Source organism: Sinohyriopsis cumingii, chromosome 4, assembly GCF_028554795.1.
Source record: "Sinohyriopsis cumingii isolate HCF-2022 chromosome 4, ASM2855479v2, whole genome shotgun sequence".
In the NCBI taxonomy this organism is placed as follows: Eukaryota; Metazoa; Mollusca; class Bivalvia; order Unionida; family Unionidae; genus Sinohyriopsis; species Sinohyriopsis cumingii.
This window is the reverse complement of record NC_142964.1, coordinates 65,402,469-65,420,038: the sequence shown is the minus strand read 5'-3', so window position 1 is coordinate 65,420,038 and position 17,570 is coordinate 65,402,469. Positions and strand designations below refer to the sequence as shown.

At 35.8% G+C, this 17,570-nt stretch overlaps 2 protein-coding genes across 5 annotated transcripts in view; both read left to right on the top strand.

Annotated features, from left to right (window-relative positions):
* LOC149801354 (leucine-rich repeat-containing protein 49-like) overlaps nucleotides 1-2,884 on the top strand; it is a 170,828-nt gene extending 167,944 nt beyond the window's left edge. For all 4 annotated transcript variants that reach the window (XM_089955411.1, XM_089955409.1, XM_089955408.1 and 1 more), the window contains one exon: nucleotides 84-2,884. The gene's annotated coding sequence lies outside the window, so the exon portion shown is untranslated. The remainder of the gene's footprint in view (nucleotides 1-83) is intronic.
* A 7,704-nt stretch (nucleotides 2,885-10,588) lies between these two features.
* The window catches only part of LOC149801353 (uncharacterized), a 115,179-nt gene continuing 108,197 nt past the window's right edge, over nucleotides 10,589-17,570 (top strand). The window contains exons 1-3 of the mRNA XM_089956791.1: nucleotides 10,589-10,870; nucleotides 14,121-14,926; nucleotides 15,461-15,772. Coding sequence (XP_089812917.1) covers nucleotides 14,332-14,926; nucleotides 15,461-15,772 — 907 coding nt within the window. The 5' untranslated portion in view covers nucleotides 10,589-10,870; nucleotides 14,121-14,331. The remainder of the gene's footprint in view (nucleotides 10,871-14,120; nucleotides 14,927-15,460; nucleotides 15,773-17,570) is intronic.

Genomic DNA, 17,570 nt, shown 5'->3' with positions numbered 1-17,570 from the left:
ATACTGGCCGCCATGTATAGCCTATCGTGTGCTGAAAAATGGCATTAAACCCCACAACAACAACAACAACAACAACAACTGAGGTTTGTTCACTGTTGCACTTAGAATCCCACTTTTTGATTTTACCAACAAAATGTGTTAAGGATATTAAATGCACAACACTTAGTCTTATATTCATTAATTTATCATTTCTAATCTGACTGTCACTGAGGGGTCCACCAAATTTTACAAATGAAAGCCTCTAGGATATAAAAGTGCACAAAATGTAATCTTTTATTCTTGAATTTATCATTTTTAACATGACTGTTAGCAAGGGGTCCCAAACAATGTCATCTTGTTCAAATTTCAAACTCAGCAGCTGATGAAGAAGCATGCACAGGGATCTAGATCTGGGGGATATTTGACAAAATGTTGCAAGACACTTATGATCCTTTGCTCAAATTGCACCAATGTTTGTTGGATTTTGGGCAGATTTGGCTTACAACACTGTTTGTTGGATTTTGGGCAAATTTGGCTTACATTTTTATATTGATGAGACTTTTAGTTTAATTTTCAGCTTTGCACAAAATCTTGGCATGCACGCTTGTTAGATCCCATCATTGAGATGCAATTTCCCTGCAGTAAGCATCTTTTCAGTCTATCTGTTTGTCAATTCACACTTATTATAAATAGCCTAACTTTACAATGCTTAAACATAATTGGATGTCATTTGGCAAGTGATTTGACCATAATGAATACCGGTAGATGTGTTTTTTTTTTTAAGGTTTTGTATTTTGAAGTCAACTTTTGATGAAGCTATTGTGCTTTTTCCTTTAATATTAAACTTCTACTACAACAGGTCCTTGTAACCAGCAGAGCTCAGGAGCCTTCCAGTATATTGTGATGCACTTTGGTGTGTTTGTCGTCTCATAGCCCTAGATAGGCATTTTATGGATTTTGTCTCGTCAACAGTTGTTTCAATAGAGTTATGGCCTTTGACAATTGCTTGAATATTATCACATGCCTTGCTGCTGGTAACAAGCACAGCTCTGTAACTTGTACACGTAATCACAAAATTGGAACCCATTTGATAACTGAGTTGCCTATTATGTATAGATGTGCTTTGTAAAGGTTCTGTCTTTCAGGTCCAGTTTTGAGAGTTATTGCCCATGTTCCACCAGTAATAAATCTCACTACATCAGATTATTGTAACCAGCATAGCTCAGGAATCATTCTACATATTCTTATATAATTTGGTTTCAACACTGTCTCATAGATATATATGTACCTTTTATGGGTAGGGTCTCATTTAGAAGAGTTATGGCCCCTTGATTGCACATCCTCTGGACTTTTATTTCTGCAATATAACTTTACCATAATTGATTAAAGTTTAGAATTCTGCATTATTATGTAAAAGAGTTATTCCCCCTGAACATCCAGATTCTCCAAATTATGGCTTTCCATGAGAAGTTCTACTGTTTAGGGCCCTTCCAAGCCAAATGAAGACAGTTAGGTGCTCTGCAATGTACCCAATGCTACTAGATGTAGTATTGATTAGACCTTGATTGATTTTTAGTGTCATCATTGCACAGCATAATTCACAGGACTTGCAGTTTTTGATTGCCTGTCCAACAAACTTGGCTTTCTACAGTGTAACATTACCAAAGATTGTTTGATTTCAATCAGTTGTTGTTTTTGGTCCTCAGATTTTATTTATTCTTGATCTAGTGTGATTTAAAACATTCTTCAGTATCATTGTGAGGAACTATGCACCTGATTGCCTGCTCTCCAAACTTTAGTTTATAACTTTGCTAAACATGGTTGGCACCTTTTTATTAATGAGATGTGAAAGAGTTTGTTTTCCATTTCCCAGGTTATTGTTTAAAGAAGATATTGCATCATTTTGACATTTCTTCTTTGTTTGGTTTCTTTGCATAACTTTACCAAGGATTGCTGTGTTTCAGATAGCTTCTGTATGCAGTGTTATATTGGTCATCCTTGAATAATTTTGAGTTTCATTGTACCAAAACGTCATTTAAAAGAGTTATGGCCCTTGATTGCTTATCCTGCTTAACATTTTACATCTTAAATAATCAGTTTTGTTTTAAAATAAATTAAGGCTTTACAGCAGTTGATTCACATGGCTCAATATTATTGAATATGCCCGTTTTTCCCCACAGAGTTTGTGTTAAAGGACCTTCCTAGTAAAACAGTATTGAGGGATAATTTGCAATGCAGTCATCTCCAAGGCTACTAGCTCTAGTTACTTAAGAAATTAAACAGAGGATGAGAGTGGGTAGCAGTCAGTTAGAATTCTTTACAACAATCGACTGATAACTGGTGGCATGTAGCTGGAGCTTGAGGAATCATTAGTCATGGCTAATTACAGAAAATCATACTGTATGACAGCACACCTGAAGCAACATTTGACCTTCATGATGTCTTACAGTAACTTAATAAAGATACATCATTTGTTTAAATTATTTCTCTTATATGACTGTATAAATTTAGCATTCTCTTGAAATACACAAATGCAAATGCCAGTTTGTTTAAGTAACAGCTTTTCCACCTTTCCATTTTATTACTAAAATGCAAAGGTTACATTTGGGTCTCTATCAGTACATCAGTTTATCAAGTAAGTTCTTGATGTCCTTTCACAGTGATCTGTACTACTAAGATTATTATTATCATCAATCACTATTATTATTGTTATTAATAAACTCAAATCATTAACTCTCTGTGAGAATTTTATAAGTTGAGTGAAATACCATTATCATGAATATTTTCTTTTTAGAAATGTTTTGTGTAGGTTTGTCATGCCCATAAAAGTTTGTATAGCATGTTCATTGATACACTATAGTGTATGCTTGGATATCATGGAAAAATAAAATAATCATCATGTTGAGTCATTTCTCTCTACCTCTATCTTTAACTCACTTGAACATAAGCAGAGAGGAGCTACTGCGGAATGACCATGCATCTGTCATGTATTGTGAGTTTTGCATCTGTTAGCAATCACTATTTTGAACTTCTCAGAAAAATGACCAGTTTTAGTCCAATTTGGAAAAGAGCATTGTGGCATGAATCACTTCAGAAATTAATACATATGATGCTGATTTGTTATCAGATATGAATACTATACACTATTACTAAAAATAAAATGAACCCTTAAAAAAATTCTTTTTAAAAAGCACTTGGCAGAATTTGATCAAATTTGACAGAAAGCATGCAAGGAAGACCTTTCAGTTTTTAAAATGAGATGATCTAGCTTCAAATATGGCTACCACTGCTAAAAAAAATGAAGACAAATCTCTTTGAATTGCTTCTCCAAAACTGCCAATTAGAATTTAACCAAATTTGGTAGCATCATGGAATAAGTACCTTTCAAATTTATAACAGTGATTCTGAGCTGCCAGCAAATGTGGCCGCCATTAATTATAATAGAAATGCCTGAAACAATTTCTTCTCCAAAACTGTATAGAATTAGACTAATTTTGTTGAGTGGATCCTGGAATGGAGTCCTGTTAGATCAATAAAAATGATACTGATCTGCCATCAAATATAGCTGCTATTATTTAAGAAGTAAAACATTTAAATTTTGTCTTCTCCAAAACTGATGAATAAAATTATATGAATCTTGATATAAAGTATTCTTGAATGAAGACCTTTTAAACTCATACAAATGATCTTCATTAAAATAGAGCAAATCTTACTAATATGATAAAACATTTAAATTACAACTTTGGCCAGATTTGACAGAAAGCATACTGGCAGAGGGCTTTTATGTTGGTACAACTGATGCAGATCCTCCATCCAGTATGGCCACCATTACTAAAAGGAGAAAAACATTCTAATGACTTTTTCACATAAATGACTAAGCAGAATTGGACCATATCTGACAACTTTCAACTGTATACAAATAATGCTCATCCGTTATCCAATATGGCTACTGTTGCAAAAAATAAAAATAAAAACATTTAAATTACTTCTTCAGATAACTGCTGTACAGAATTTCTGCAAGCTTTATAGACAGCATCCTGGCATAATAGATTTTCAGATTTGTACATAATGATGCCAATCTAAGATTAAAGATAGAAGGACACTGACACAATTAGATTTGGCGCAAAGCATTATGACAAAGGGCTCTTTCAATACTTGACAAAAGATGCTGATGTACCACTGGATGTGAGGATACAAAAGCAAAAGAATGTTGAAAGAACTAAATGTATTGATGTTTGATGGCACCTAGATGACAAAATTCTATAAAATGTGTATGAAAGAAAATATAAAGGTAAAATCTATAATCCATGTGGAATTGAAGGTTCTCCCTCTATCCATGTGAAACTGAAAGTTCACCCTCTATCCATGTGGAATTAAAGGTTCACCCTGTATCCATGTGAAACTGAAAGTTCACGCTCCATGCTGGCTTTATGCCACAGCTCTACTATGTCTTGACCTCTGACGTGCCCACTGATAAAGTTTGCTGTGAACATCCATCATGGGCCATCTGCTCTTCATCGGGCTCTTTGACCATGGTTCTCCAATGGAATATTTTTATGATATGGTTGTTTGCCTTTATCGTGGTCTTTGTTCACCTACATTCCTGACCTCTTCCATTTTCTGACTAGCAGTAAAACAGACCTCTGTTGCAGAGGACATTTAGTAGATCTCTATTCCATGGAAATCAGGATGTTGGACTTGAGATACCAGGGAAGTCTATCATTTACATGTATGCAGTTTCAAAGTTGAATTGCATGAACCTGTCATTATGAATTACCGATGCCCTCTAGACAACCTTGATTTTATAAAGCTCTGGGCCAATCTCTCTTATGATAACATCAAGTTCAGTTGAAGCATTGTTCAATTTAGGGGACCTTCCTTCCTTCCTTGATTCATTAGTAATAAGAACCAGATCTCCATCTCTGTATTCTTTCAGGCTGACATTGATAACATAGATTCTCTTTCAACTCTCTTGTCATCTACAAGGTGCTCAGACCAAGTCAATGCATCTGTCTTCTGTGTGTCCAAAGATTAAGTTCTCAGGTCACAACACATCCTGACCAAGGGAAAGTAGATACAACATTAAGTATAAAGCTGGGTGTGTACTGCTTCTATATACAGCAAGAAATGGGTATTTTATCATCCTATTTATCCTCTTGTATATAGGGGATCTCAAATGGGTAATGATTTAATATTGAATTCACGAAATGAGTTGAATAATGTCCGGCTTTTTTGAGCTTTGGCAATCAAACGCTGGACATTATTTAATGAGTTTCATAGATGTAATATTAAATCATTACCCATTTGAGATTATTTTTATCAGTTTTTATTTCAGTAGAAATTATTTAGATAGAAAGAAGAATGAATAAAAATTTCATTAGAAAGAAGAATGAATAAAAATTTCATTCATTCTGACAGATGCTGTACCTTTCATTTGTTGTGCATAAAAATAGTCCCAAGCAAAGCTGAAATAGTAAAAGTATATTATACATTTTGCTAACTTTAAATCAAAGAATGAGCATCCATCCAAATAAACATAACATTTTACAGAAGACAAAATCATTTTTCAACACAAAATGTCCTGTGCGTGTGATGTCACATTGTTCAACAGTGCGCATAGTACCAGTTCGAGTTGGCCTATACAAAACAGTGCCAGTGTTTACCTTTAAATACTACATCACAATTAAACATTACATTGTTGCAATATTTTTGTGAAAAGAAGATTACTGGATGCAGAAATACACATACTTACCGTAATATGTTTGTGACCAGGTATTTGTAGTATTTAGTATGGAACATTAGACTGTACAGAAGACCTAAAGAAATCTCTTTTTGAGTCAGACTTGCATCACCTATCTACCGTGTAAATATGCAGTGGTTGGATAAAGTTGTCAGTTGTGGTGACCGGTTTATGTCCACATTATTCTGTAAACAAAGGTGAGTTTTTTTTTATTTCTGTAAGGTCACATTTAATCCACTCTTGTATATAAGGTGGATTCCATGTTCCACCCCCACCCCATCAACTAAGCATTATCCATATTTTTTTAATTTATTTTTTTCGCTATTGTTCTTGTCTTGGGGGTTTTAGCCATTTTTCATGTTATGACATAACAAACTCATCTGGGGGTAAATTGGCCAAACTGAAACAGACGAGACCATATTTCCCCCAATTCCTTTCATGAATCGAATAAAAAAAAATGGCGGTTAGAATGTTCATTGACATCAAAACATTCCAGAAGGCGGAGTTAAAAAAAGTTTTCCCACGATCGCAGCCAATCAGTAAAGAGAATACTGCACAATAATTTCATGGGCTTGTTTGGACCATTTACAATCACATAAAGTGATATGTTCACATGTTATAATATTAAAAACATGAAACTGCACACACTATAGGCAAGGTGTACCCACTATGTGATAAATATATATATTTAGCAACTGTCACAGGATACATTTCCATCCATATTCAGCGAGGAAAAGCATAACATCTACTAACGTTATGGGTCCATGTCATATATTTGTAAATACAAAGAAAGAGGGCAAGAGGCAGAACTGAAATTGGTCTGATTACGTGTTCAACGCTCATAAAACTTACATACCCCAGTAGAAGCATCTGTTTATGAGTCAGAATCGAACACAGACACTGACTCATTGGGTTTATGCACATATTGCTCACCCATCATACTTTTATCTTCTTCAGTTACCTGGTTTGCACTCTATTGTTTTGAAATGTTACGTCGTATTGATTGTATGGCATCGTCATCATGATTGTAAATAAACAAATATGAGAGTAGCGTAACTCTCCCTCTTCACCTTGTACTCGCTGCCCCGTATATTGGAGTTTGACTATTTAATGACAGTATAAGTATCTCTATCCCACTTATCTGCTAATTTCGGTATACCTATTAATACCAACGTTTCTTACTAGAACACCATCACCTTTCTGAAGAGTGGATTCTTGAACTCGAATGTTTTTGTTTGCCATTTTCTGTGCCGCCCGAACATTAGATAGTACAGTGCGTATCCTGTGCTATCGTGCTTTGGATCAAAGGAGCCATATAGAACTTCCAATCAACTTTCTGGTTGTTCGCTTGAGTTCCCAAGATACCCAGTAAAGTTTGATTAAAACGCTCTACCATTCCATTTTCCATGGGGTGATATGGAGATGTTCGGGTCTTTTCAACAAGAGCCAGGCTACACAGTTCCTTTATGAGTGCGCTTTCAAAGTTTGGTCCCTGTTCACTGTGCATCCTTTCTAGAAATCCATAGTGTACAACAAAGTGTTCGCCCCCCCCCCCCCACGTTTGCATTAGGTTTTGCAGCATTGTTTCGAGTTGAAACTGCATGGGCATATTTTGTGAAATGGTCTGTCATCACCAGGATAGTTGTATAACCACCCTTGAACTTCTCAAGTGAAAGGGAATACAGACTAATTCCATCAGTCTGGTGGTCCATATTGTGATCAACTCTGCAGTCGGAACTGACGATTTCCTTTGTATGTAACAAGGACAGGTTCTAACCTTGTGCTTAACATCTGTCTCAAGTCAAGGCCAGGTGAATCTAGACTGAACCAGATACATAGTTCTGTCGCCACCTTGGTGACCAAGATTATCTTAGTCCTTTCAAAGCAAGGTCACGGTATGCAAGTGGTAAAATGAGTTGACCGGTGGTTTCCCCTAGGATATTGGAAGTTTGATAAAGAACTCCATTGACAAGCCCCCGTTTTATTTTCCATTTTAAGAAATAACGTCTTACCTCGGGAGTTTCCATCTTTAACTTGTCACCTCTTGATAGGTTACTCCGAGTCATACAATAAATAACTCGTCTAAGAGACTTGTCTGCTGCCTGTTATCCCTTCCAGTTGGAATGGTTAATGTCTTGAGATCCTGCCACCAGTTATTCAGTAAATATATGGATAGTGCTTGAAAGAACCAAGCTTTCTAAGTCTGGTCAAGTTTTAAGTCGTTCACTGTCAACTTTAACAACATTTGAAAATATGTGCTCAGTTACATGTTTACGTTGGTACTATTGTTATGGGTCCATGGCATATAGTTGTAATCATACAGGACGAGAGAAAGCGGCAGACCTGAAATTATCAGCTGAAAACGTAATATTCTACCATAACGTGAGTTACATACAAGTTACATAAATTATCTAGTTTCTCTTGAACCTTATTAGAATTTATATACAACCTGACAATATTTATTTGTTAACAAATACTCAGACATGGATTCAAAATTCGATTAGAACAATATTAACAAACATATTTAATAATTAAACAGTGAAATGACTGTACATTATTCTGAATAAGTGAATTTTACAAAAGAGACAAGGATACATATAAAATAAAACATCACACTAACATGCCAGATGGATTCTATTATCTATCTAAAAATACATTAGGCATTTCTTTTTAAGAATCAGCCCTTAGTTATAAAAGCAGGGACTTGTATGAGGGACATAGTACTCAATCACTGTATGTGCTTATTGGGCACAAGTGCATAACGTGAGTAACTAGTCAACCTAGTGAATAACCTTCTGTATCCCAACAAAGTCAAACCATATTTTGAAATATGGTATACGGTATAAATGACCATATGAATGACTCTTAGTATTGTGACACAACGTATCATGGGCAAAATTGTCCGAAGAAACCTCTCCACTTGGCCATTAGAGGTTGGATGATAGGGTTTCGTTCAAATCTGTAACATTCCCAATAATCGACACACTTCCTTCAATAAGTTGCTTTGGTAATTACTTACCTAATCTGTGTGGAGTTTTAATGGTGAAGCAAAATGTGCCACAAACTCATCAACGAATTTCTCTGCCACTAACTGTGCACACTGAACGAGTCCACTCATTTAGTGAACTGGCCAATGATAACAAGCCAATATGTGTTACCCATGTGCTCTCTGCTAATGACTATATCATGTATAAGTGTGTTTGGTTCCTTGGATGATGCACACAGGTACGTCTGAAGTGCAATTTGATTTGCTTGTTTTCGTACCTTGAACATAGGTCACAACCTTTGACAAAACGTTTTCATCATCCTGAGTCAAGCAATACCCGTACATGTTCTGCTTCACCCCATCTTTCGTACTGTTAATCCCTTGGTGACCAGTATAAGAACTGCCTAAGTACTACCAGCTGACAATCTTATTCTCGAACAGGATCCACCTTTCTATAATACAGAACACCGTCAATCAGATTCAACTGTTCCAACTCCAACCCATAGTTCCTAAGCTCACGTCTTTCAGAATGAACCTGATCAATCATCAGCTATCTTTTAACCTGGACATATTTAATAAATAATCCAATGTATATGTCCGCTTCGTGGACTGAAACGTTATTTTTTTTCTTCTGTGTTTTTTTTATATGTCCAACTTTACCGCAGGTTTTTCTCTCCACCAAGTCTGCTTATTTATTTAATGGCAGGAGGTAAAGCGCTGGTTACCGATGCTAGCCAACTAAGCCTGCCCGAAGACAGTAAAAAAAACAGCGCTTTCAATTCTATGGATCGCCAGAAAGACAGTTTCTTGTCAGATATTCTTCACTGGGTGCCAGGCGCTTGCTAATGCTTTTTGAGCAACTGGACACTGGGCTTTGATTGGTGCTCTAGAGACAGGGATTGAGCTGATATCCCTCCTCCCTTTCTCCAGGTTAACATGAGACTATCTCTATGGCTATAGGGAGTTGGGTTTTGTTCCTGTTCTCAGACTAGATGCATCTTAACAATTACACCCAAACCCACCATTCAATGCTGCGTCGCCCACTGATCGCACCCCGCACGTGTCTCGCTGCTCACATGCTGAAGTATAAGATATGACAGACATGGTCAAAATACTTTGTTCGCCATTAACTTGTCAACTCGGTGTGCTTCAAATTCGACAACCATCTTGAAAAACAACATAGCATGGAAGTCAACATTTACAAAAGCCATCAGAGTTTTCAATGTTACTGCAAGTGAGGAGCTCAACTCATTGGCAAAATGGATGGGAAATGATAATTCAGAGCTTGTAAAGAGGATCAGGTCAGTACATGTAAATAACCCTACAGCCGGAATGAAGATAGTACGGGATAGAGTGGAGGAGAGTTATGGCCGCCCAAAAGTCATCGGGAATTCACTCTTCAAAGCACCATAGAATTTATCTAAGACTCCTAACAATACAATCAAAAGCTAAGAGAGCTTGAGGATGTGTTAGTGGAACACGAGTTAGTAAAGCGGATCGACGCCTACCAGGCGTCAGTTATCTAGACACCACCCGTGAAGTAAACCCCAGCGTGGTAAAATGGCCACACTGCTTACAAGAGAAATGAATCTCACAAGGTTCAAAAACAAAGATGAGAATAAAGTCTCAGTGCCACTTTTATCGTTCTTTTCAAAATTCGTTCGCGATCTAGCTAAAATAAGAAACGATCTAAGTTTTTCAGCCAGTGCATCAAGCGCATTAAGTTTAAATTCCTCAAAGTCTAAGAAACCAACTGCGAGATCAGGTAGAAAAAGAACACCCATGTCGGCACACAAAATATAAATATTGTCTTTGTTTACTCCTTCTACCTATGCACCGAGTACGCTTAACAAGGTTGTCCTTGGGTAATCCAACTGGTTAGAACCGACTATTTTGACGTCAATGTACACGGTTTAACCATCTGTATTCTTCTGTTGTTTTTTTTTAAAACGATTTGTTGGGCTCAAAAAGGTATCTATGACACTGTATGAGTACAGATAATTCATATAATTCAAACAAGTGCTGGACAATGGCATTTTTAGTCGTCCCATTTCACCCTGAATATTTACCTTGTTTGCTGATTGGGGAAAAATGGCGACTATCGTGCGACTAAGTGGTTGTTGGAGAAACGCAAATCCGTTATTTGTGAGAGCAGCAAATTTCACGTAAGTTTCTACGGGCTTTAAGATCGTTTTCTTCGAAAGTTCATCGTTTCTATTTATTGATGTATTTACATACAAAAAAATCATTAAAATATTTCTCATTATTATGTTAGCACTAATAATAGTACCCCTACTCCTACCTGAAGAGGAGGCTACGACATCGTAGCTAATTATGTCTGATCAGAAGTTCGCAACGAACTATAGTTAAAATAAATAGAGAAACTTTCTGCTGTGCTCAAAAGGGAAACATTTCTCGTTTTACAGAACTGCTTACTTCCTACCATTGCATATTTCCGACATTTAAAACGTTTTTCAGATCACTGCAAATATTATCGAATTATATATCTCACTATTGAGTATTATTTATTTATTATATATGTTGTGCACAGACTTTTCAGTTGTTTTTCACATATCTTGACCAAACTTAATGGAGGACTTGCAATGCATCTAATAATAAAATAATGGTTTTTGCATGATACTGAGCTGAATTATCTTGAGTAAATCATACCCTACAAGTGCCGACATGAAAACTTATCAAGGAACAGACGTATAATACACTGTTCACGGTATATTTCCTTTCCTTGACTAAATTACTTATCTACATGGAGCTCTTTCAGCCTACAGCATGTCAAAAAAACTCAAATAACTGTACAGTATACGCCCACCCAGTATGTAGGAGTGTTGTATGTAAGCACTAATAGGGTGTGATTTATTCAAGAAAATCCATCACTTGTAAAAATTTGAATATTTTTATTTTTTATACAGCTAATGCTCTCAGCGAAATAATCTATTTCATTACTTCAGTTGCTTTGAAAATCTCAAGTATGGAAATCTCGGGTCTGTCAGTCCTTCCATATGGCACACAGTCTTAGTCCGACAGTTTTCGATGGATTGCCCAATCTATGCTCCTTTGAATTTTCTTATATATATTGTCTTAAACTAAAAGGTGACCTCTAGGAATATCTCTTTGTTTCATGCATGCTTATTTCAGCCTCCTGCGATTTTTATCAATGCTAAGGCATGCTCTTATCACCTTTTACATGGCACTAATCAGTTACAAACATTGTCAATTTGGAGATTAATATCAACAAAAGGACATGAAGAAAATGTACTGAATAATGCCACTGAGATCATCAGAATGACACTCAACAAGGGTGACAACAGCAGCAAGCATAAGTGTAGATATATGTGGATGGTGCTACAAAAACAGGGTAACACTGACATTGCACTGGAGATAATAAAACGGTGGAGGCTGGACAAAATGTTGCAGAGACCTGAAAACAGAAGCAGCTCACTTGGCTATGCAATACCAAGGAAAAAAATGCATGATGAACCAGCAGCAGTTTGTGCCACTGGAATTGTGGAGTCTGAGGGAACAATAGCCAATGAGACTCCAACTCCAGAAAATGGAAGCTCACGGCAGCCCTGTAGATAAGAATGACTATATTTTTCTTGTGGCTAGCACGAGGCCACTGGTATGAGATGATTTTTTCCATGTCCTTTCATGGTGGGAACTCAGTCTTAATTGTTCTGTTGGCAAAGACAGCTTTGAATTTGTGTTGCACAGTTCTGGCTCAAAGCGGACAGTGCTTTTACCATGAATATCAATTGCGATGCCAGGAAGAAGTTTGTTTCTAAACCAGATCTTTGGGTTATCCCAGCATTGATAGAACTACACTGCTGAGAGCAGTATAAAGTTATATCATGTATGGATTGGTTTTGACGTCATGAGATTTGTCATCTTGCTATTTCTTTGCAGATTTCATCAAGAAGGTCGTACACTGGATCATTTTATGAGATGCTAGTGTAGTCCCCTTGTGTGGCCCTTAGCCTGAAATTGACCTAGTTATTCTCAAACACCACAGTCCATCATTCTGATTTGACTAGTACAGAATAACTCTGTGTAAACGTTTTCACACTTCATTGAGATCCTGTTTGCTGAATGCACCTTTCCAATGCAACTAAAGTAAATCTATATACATTGTCGTCAATATATGTCATCTGTCTGGATATATCTTACGCCAGATAGGTCTCTAACTAGGTGGTTTGACCTCTACGAGCTGACACATCTCAACACCAAACAACCCCTTAGTCCAGTTTCCGCATAAATAGGGTTTTCATGCACCCTATTGGAATTACACGGGCGACACAGCTTTGCTTCAATCTGAGTATCCCTTCCAGAAGTCTGTCATTGACTGAAGGGGAATTCTACCAAAAATTTCAATAGCTAGCTTTTTTTAACCCACACATGAAAGGGCAGATAAATAGATCTCAGGTCTGGGGACTACAATTTCTATTCTTTAACACTTATACTCTTACTTAGCATGAAGAGACATATTCAACTACTATATACACCAGAGTTCATTGCAACCCCTAGGGACTGAATTCCTTTGTCATAATGTGTAAACCTTTGAGAGCCTAACTTTTAGTCCTAACAATACTTACTGGATATGAAAATATGAATTCAAATTTAGAACTAAAATTAGCTCCTCTGTTCATTTCTTTCAACGATGTTTTGACCCTTGGGGAACTTATTTTTATGTTTTGGTGTGACCAAGTGAGTAACGATGCATTATGTCTAATTCATGTTTACCATGTATTCAATTCAGTATTACATCATCGTTACTGAAATCATTCTTTTAACTAGGCAGAGAAAGGTACTAACTATAGTCAGTATTGAACGTTGCTATGATTGTAATAGCAAAATTGACCCGCTACTTTTTCTTTGACATGCACATGTTGCAATAGCTATTGCTTGAAAATGAAGAGTCACCAATCAAAGAAGGAATAATGTTTAAAAATGAAAAGTTTACGAAATCAGATTAATTCACATGTTGTTTGAATATGACATGCTTGTTATTTCAATTGCTTTCTGTTAAAGGGCATGATCAAAAACAAGCAAAAATAAATAGATTAAATTTATAAATAACGTACCACGTAGATTAGAGAAACACGGTGGAGTATGGGAAAATAGAAAGCTGAGCATGGTCATTTCAAATAGTCAACTTTTTTACACAACTCTTTTGAACGATGTAGAGTCTTGTTAATTTAAGTACAGCAGGTCTTTAAACATGTTACATCAAAGACATTTTATGACATGGGAACACACTAAATACTGTGGAAAAAGTCGCTATAAATTTTGTCCACTGGAGAACTTACTACATATTATGTAATGAGCCAATAAACATGACAGAATCATAGAATTTATTCTTTATAGGAACATAATAAATACTGCATATCACTTATTTTTCAGGTTCACTTGAAAATACTGTTGGTGTTTAGTCTGCCTGTCATAAAGATATTTCATGGAAGATTGTTTGGATGAACTCTGCAGAGAAAGCATGCGATAAAAGGAAGAGGCAGATATACGATTTAAATCTGTTGGTGTGGAATATGGAGAAGGTTTAGTAAACCACTGGCATAAATATGTGTGCCCTTTAGATATTACAGATGTGACAGTTGTCATGGCTGCACAGTCAGTTACTCCAGAGAAAATTAGTTATGCTCGTCTCTGTGTAGCTATTACCGAAATATGTGCTGAAAGTCTTAGAGATGTAATACTACGTAATATCCCCCTAGGGTTTAAAGACATCAATCAGGCAATCTCATTTAAAAGGCCTCAGCTACAACAGCATCTGGAGAAATATCAATACTCTGTTATCTTCCAAAACAGTCAGCTCCATCCCAACTTTTCAGTCTCAGAGTGTGACATGTCTCTGCTCTATTCTCTTATAAGAAATGTTACCTCAGTACAGCCACCTTTGTTAGGATGGGGGAAGCTTTTCAAAAACAACCCACAAGACATCTCCCTTGGAGCCAATGTGGAGCGATTACATAAACTCAGAAATACTGTCATTCATTTAAAAGAGCCGAGACTATCGAATCAGGATTTTAATTCTCACTGGACTGAAATGAGAAAATGTATCGCTGATATTGAAACAGTATTAGGGGGCACAAAGTACCAGCAGAGATTGGACCAATTAAGAACAGATGATATGAATCTAGAACACGCCAACAGGATAATTGAAACATTCCGTAACGAATTGCAACTTTTGCAAGGTAGTGTGTAATCTTATGCGAATTTGTCATAGAGTGATCTCATTTTGTATTCTTTTGCTTACTTGAGAATTTTCTTCTTTAGGATGATTTCAATTAAACAGTAATTTAAAATATGGCATTTATATTAAAATTCCATGTTAAATACTGTATTTTAAAATTTTGCATTCAGGGTTTGTTCTTGCTGGAATTAGTTTTATTTTTGTACATTCAATTTATTGATACAGTGAAATGAAAAACGTCGTTATTAGACTTGACTTAATAAATAACCAAATAAATATTTGCAAAAAGAAAACTGCAGTGAAATATAAAATGAAGTTCCTTTTTTAACTGAGTTTTTACCTTTAGTAATTTCCTTCTGAAATTCTTTATTTTATATATATATATATACACATATATATACACACACACATTAGTGCATACTGTAGGCAGCAAAGTAAGTCAATATTAAACGCAAATGATAAAAACAATGCATAGGTTAATATTTATATTTTATTATTCAAAACATTGTGTATAACTTTCTCCTTTGTAATCTAGCTGAACAACATCAACAAGGTCAAGCTCTGCTGGATTTGAAAGCAGAGCAAAGCAAAGGATTTGTTGAAATAAAAGCAAATAATGAACAGTTACATTACCTTGTGCAGACCAGAACTGAAATATTGCCAGATATCAAGACATCTGTGGATCATCAGAATCAGAATTTCGGTGAAGTATTAGATTTACTGAAGGATCCTGAACGTGGTTTATGTCGAATTGCTGAAGACGTAAAGGAAATGAAGAAAAAGCAGATCTTATATTGCAACAACAAGGATGGTTTCAAAGGGAGCCATGAACTCCTGGAATGCAGATGTAGGTACCAATATTTGTCAGTAGGAAGAAAGAAATCTTAAGTTTGAGAATAATGGAGATTATCTATTTTTATGGACTGGTGCTCATGAAGGATAATGATCATCAAGATAAATGAATATTTTAATTACAACAGAAATCGCTACCATAGATACTTCATTATATAAATAAGCTTAGAAAAGATGTTTTTGATCTACATATGTCACCATTATCCTCACCCATTATACAGGTATACAATTTTGTAACGAAACAAAGAAGAAAATTGTCTTTAATTCTTCAACAAAATCGTAATCATACTATCTTTGTTGATGATCTCACATATGCTCGTACCTTTCTAGCAACATGCATATTTACAGAATTGTTTGTGGATTTATTCTTGTTTCAAATTCATGCTTGTAACACAAACATAAATCTTGTGATATTTAGAACAATTTAATAGTTCATGTACAATTCTGAACTGAAATTTGAAATGGTTTCCTTCGGTTGATAAAAATCCTGCCAATGTATTCTAAAGGACACTGCAGTTACATGCAGGATGATATATTGTTCCTTTTTATGCATCGCCTTACCTTTACTTTAGAATTAAAATATTCTGAGCAACATAGTATGTCGACAAGATTTTAGATTTTTTAGAATAAGCACAATTTCATGTCTCCTAGATTGGATCTTTGCTAATTTTATGTTTTCCACAAAAGGCATTCATGTCAAGCTTGTAAAATTAATGACTGAAACATACGTTAGTAATTTCATTCTAGTTTGGACTAGTTTCATGCATATTAATTAGTCTAAGTTAGTTATGTATAGATCTAGTTTGAGACCATACCAGTCAGTTGGAAAAACGGCAGCTAGGTGCCTGATGTCACAGATGACGTTAATTTGTCATGAGGTCGCTCAATATTTTCCAGCCATTCTTCTACAAGAAATGTATGTGTGTGTGCGAGAGATTTGAATTTTTAACGTAGCTTTAACAATTTTTCAGTCATATTGCTACGATGTCTGCAGTGTGGCAGTTTATAGTAATGACTAGCACTGGGGCATCATTCCACAGACATGTAGCATGATGTCCCACCCAGTCACATTATCCTGACACCAGGCCAACCAGTTCTAACACTAACCTCTTAATGCTGAGCACCAAGCGAGGCAGCTGTTAGTACCATTTTTATAAGTCTTTCATATGACTTGGGGGTGTGTCTAACCCATGACCTCCCATGTCAGAGGCGAACACTCTAACCACTAGACCACCGGAGCGGTTCTACTACAAAAAACAGGAGATAGTTCACAGGGAGATGAGTAATGTAATGGATGGGGTAAATTCGTAGCAGTTTATAATAATAAACTATGTAACTAATAATCCCGATTAAAAAAGGTACAGCAGTTATAACCTTTGATATCCATTCATGTAAATCAGTCATGGTAACCCATAATTTATTGCTCCATGTAATCAACATCTCAAGGCACTTGTATGACATAGTCCCATTTTGATTCATTTGTACTTTATATACCTGTAAAAATGCAAGTTCAGTGTGACTTCATCTTTACTTTCTTATCTTTTATTCTTGCCAATGTTATTACATATATCCCCAGCTTCACAACAAACACAATTAAAAAGATGTATAATATGTCTTTATTTCAGTTTCCAATTTTCAATTTATGTTTACTTCAGGTATTGAACAATGCACTAAAAGATAGAAAAACGTGAGATATTAGTGATTAGATGACATTTGTCAGTAGTTTTTAATGAAACTTGTATAGTGAAGAAATACAGATTTTTATTAGGAAATTGTATTATTTCAACTAGTGA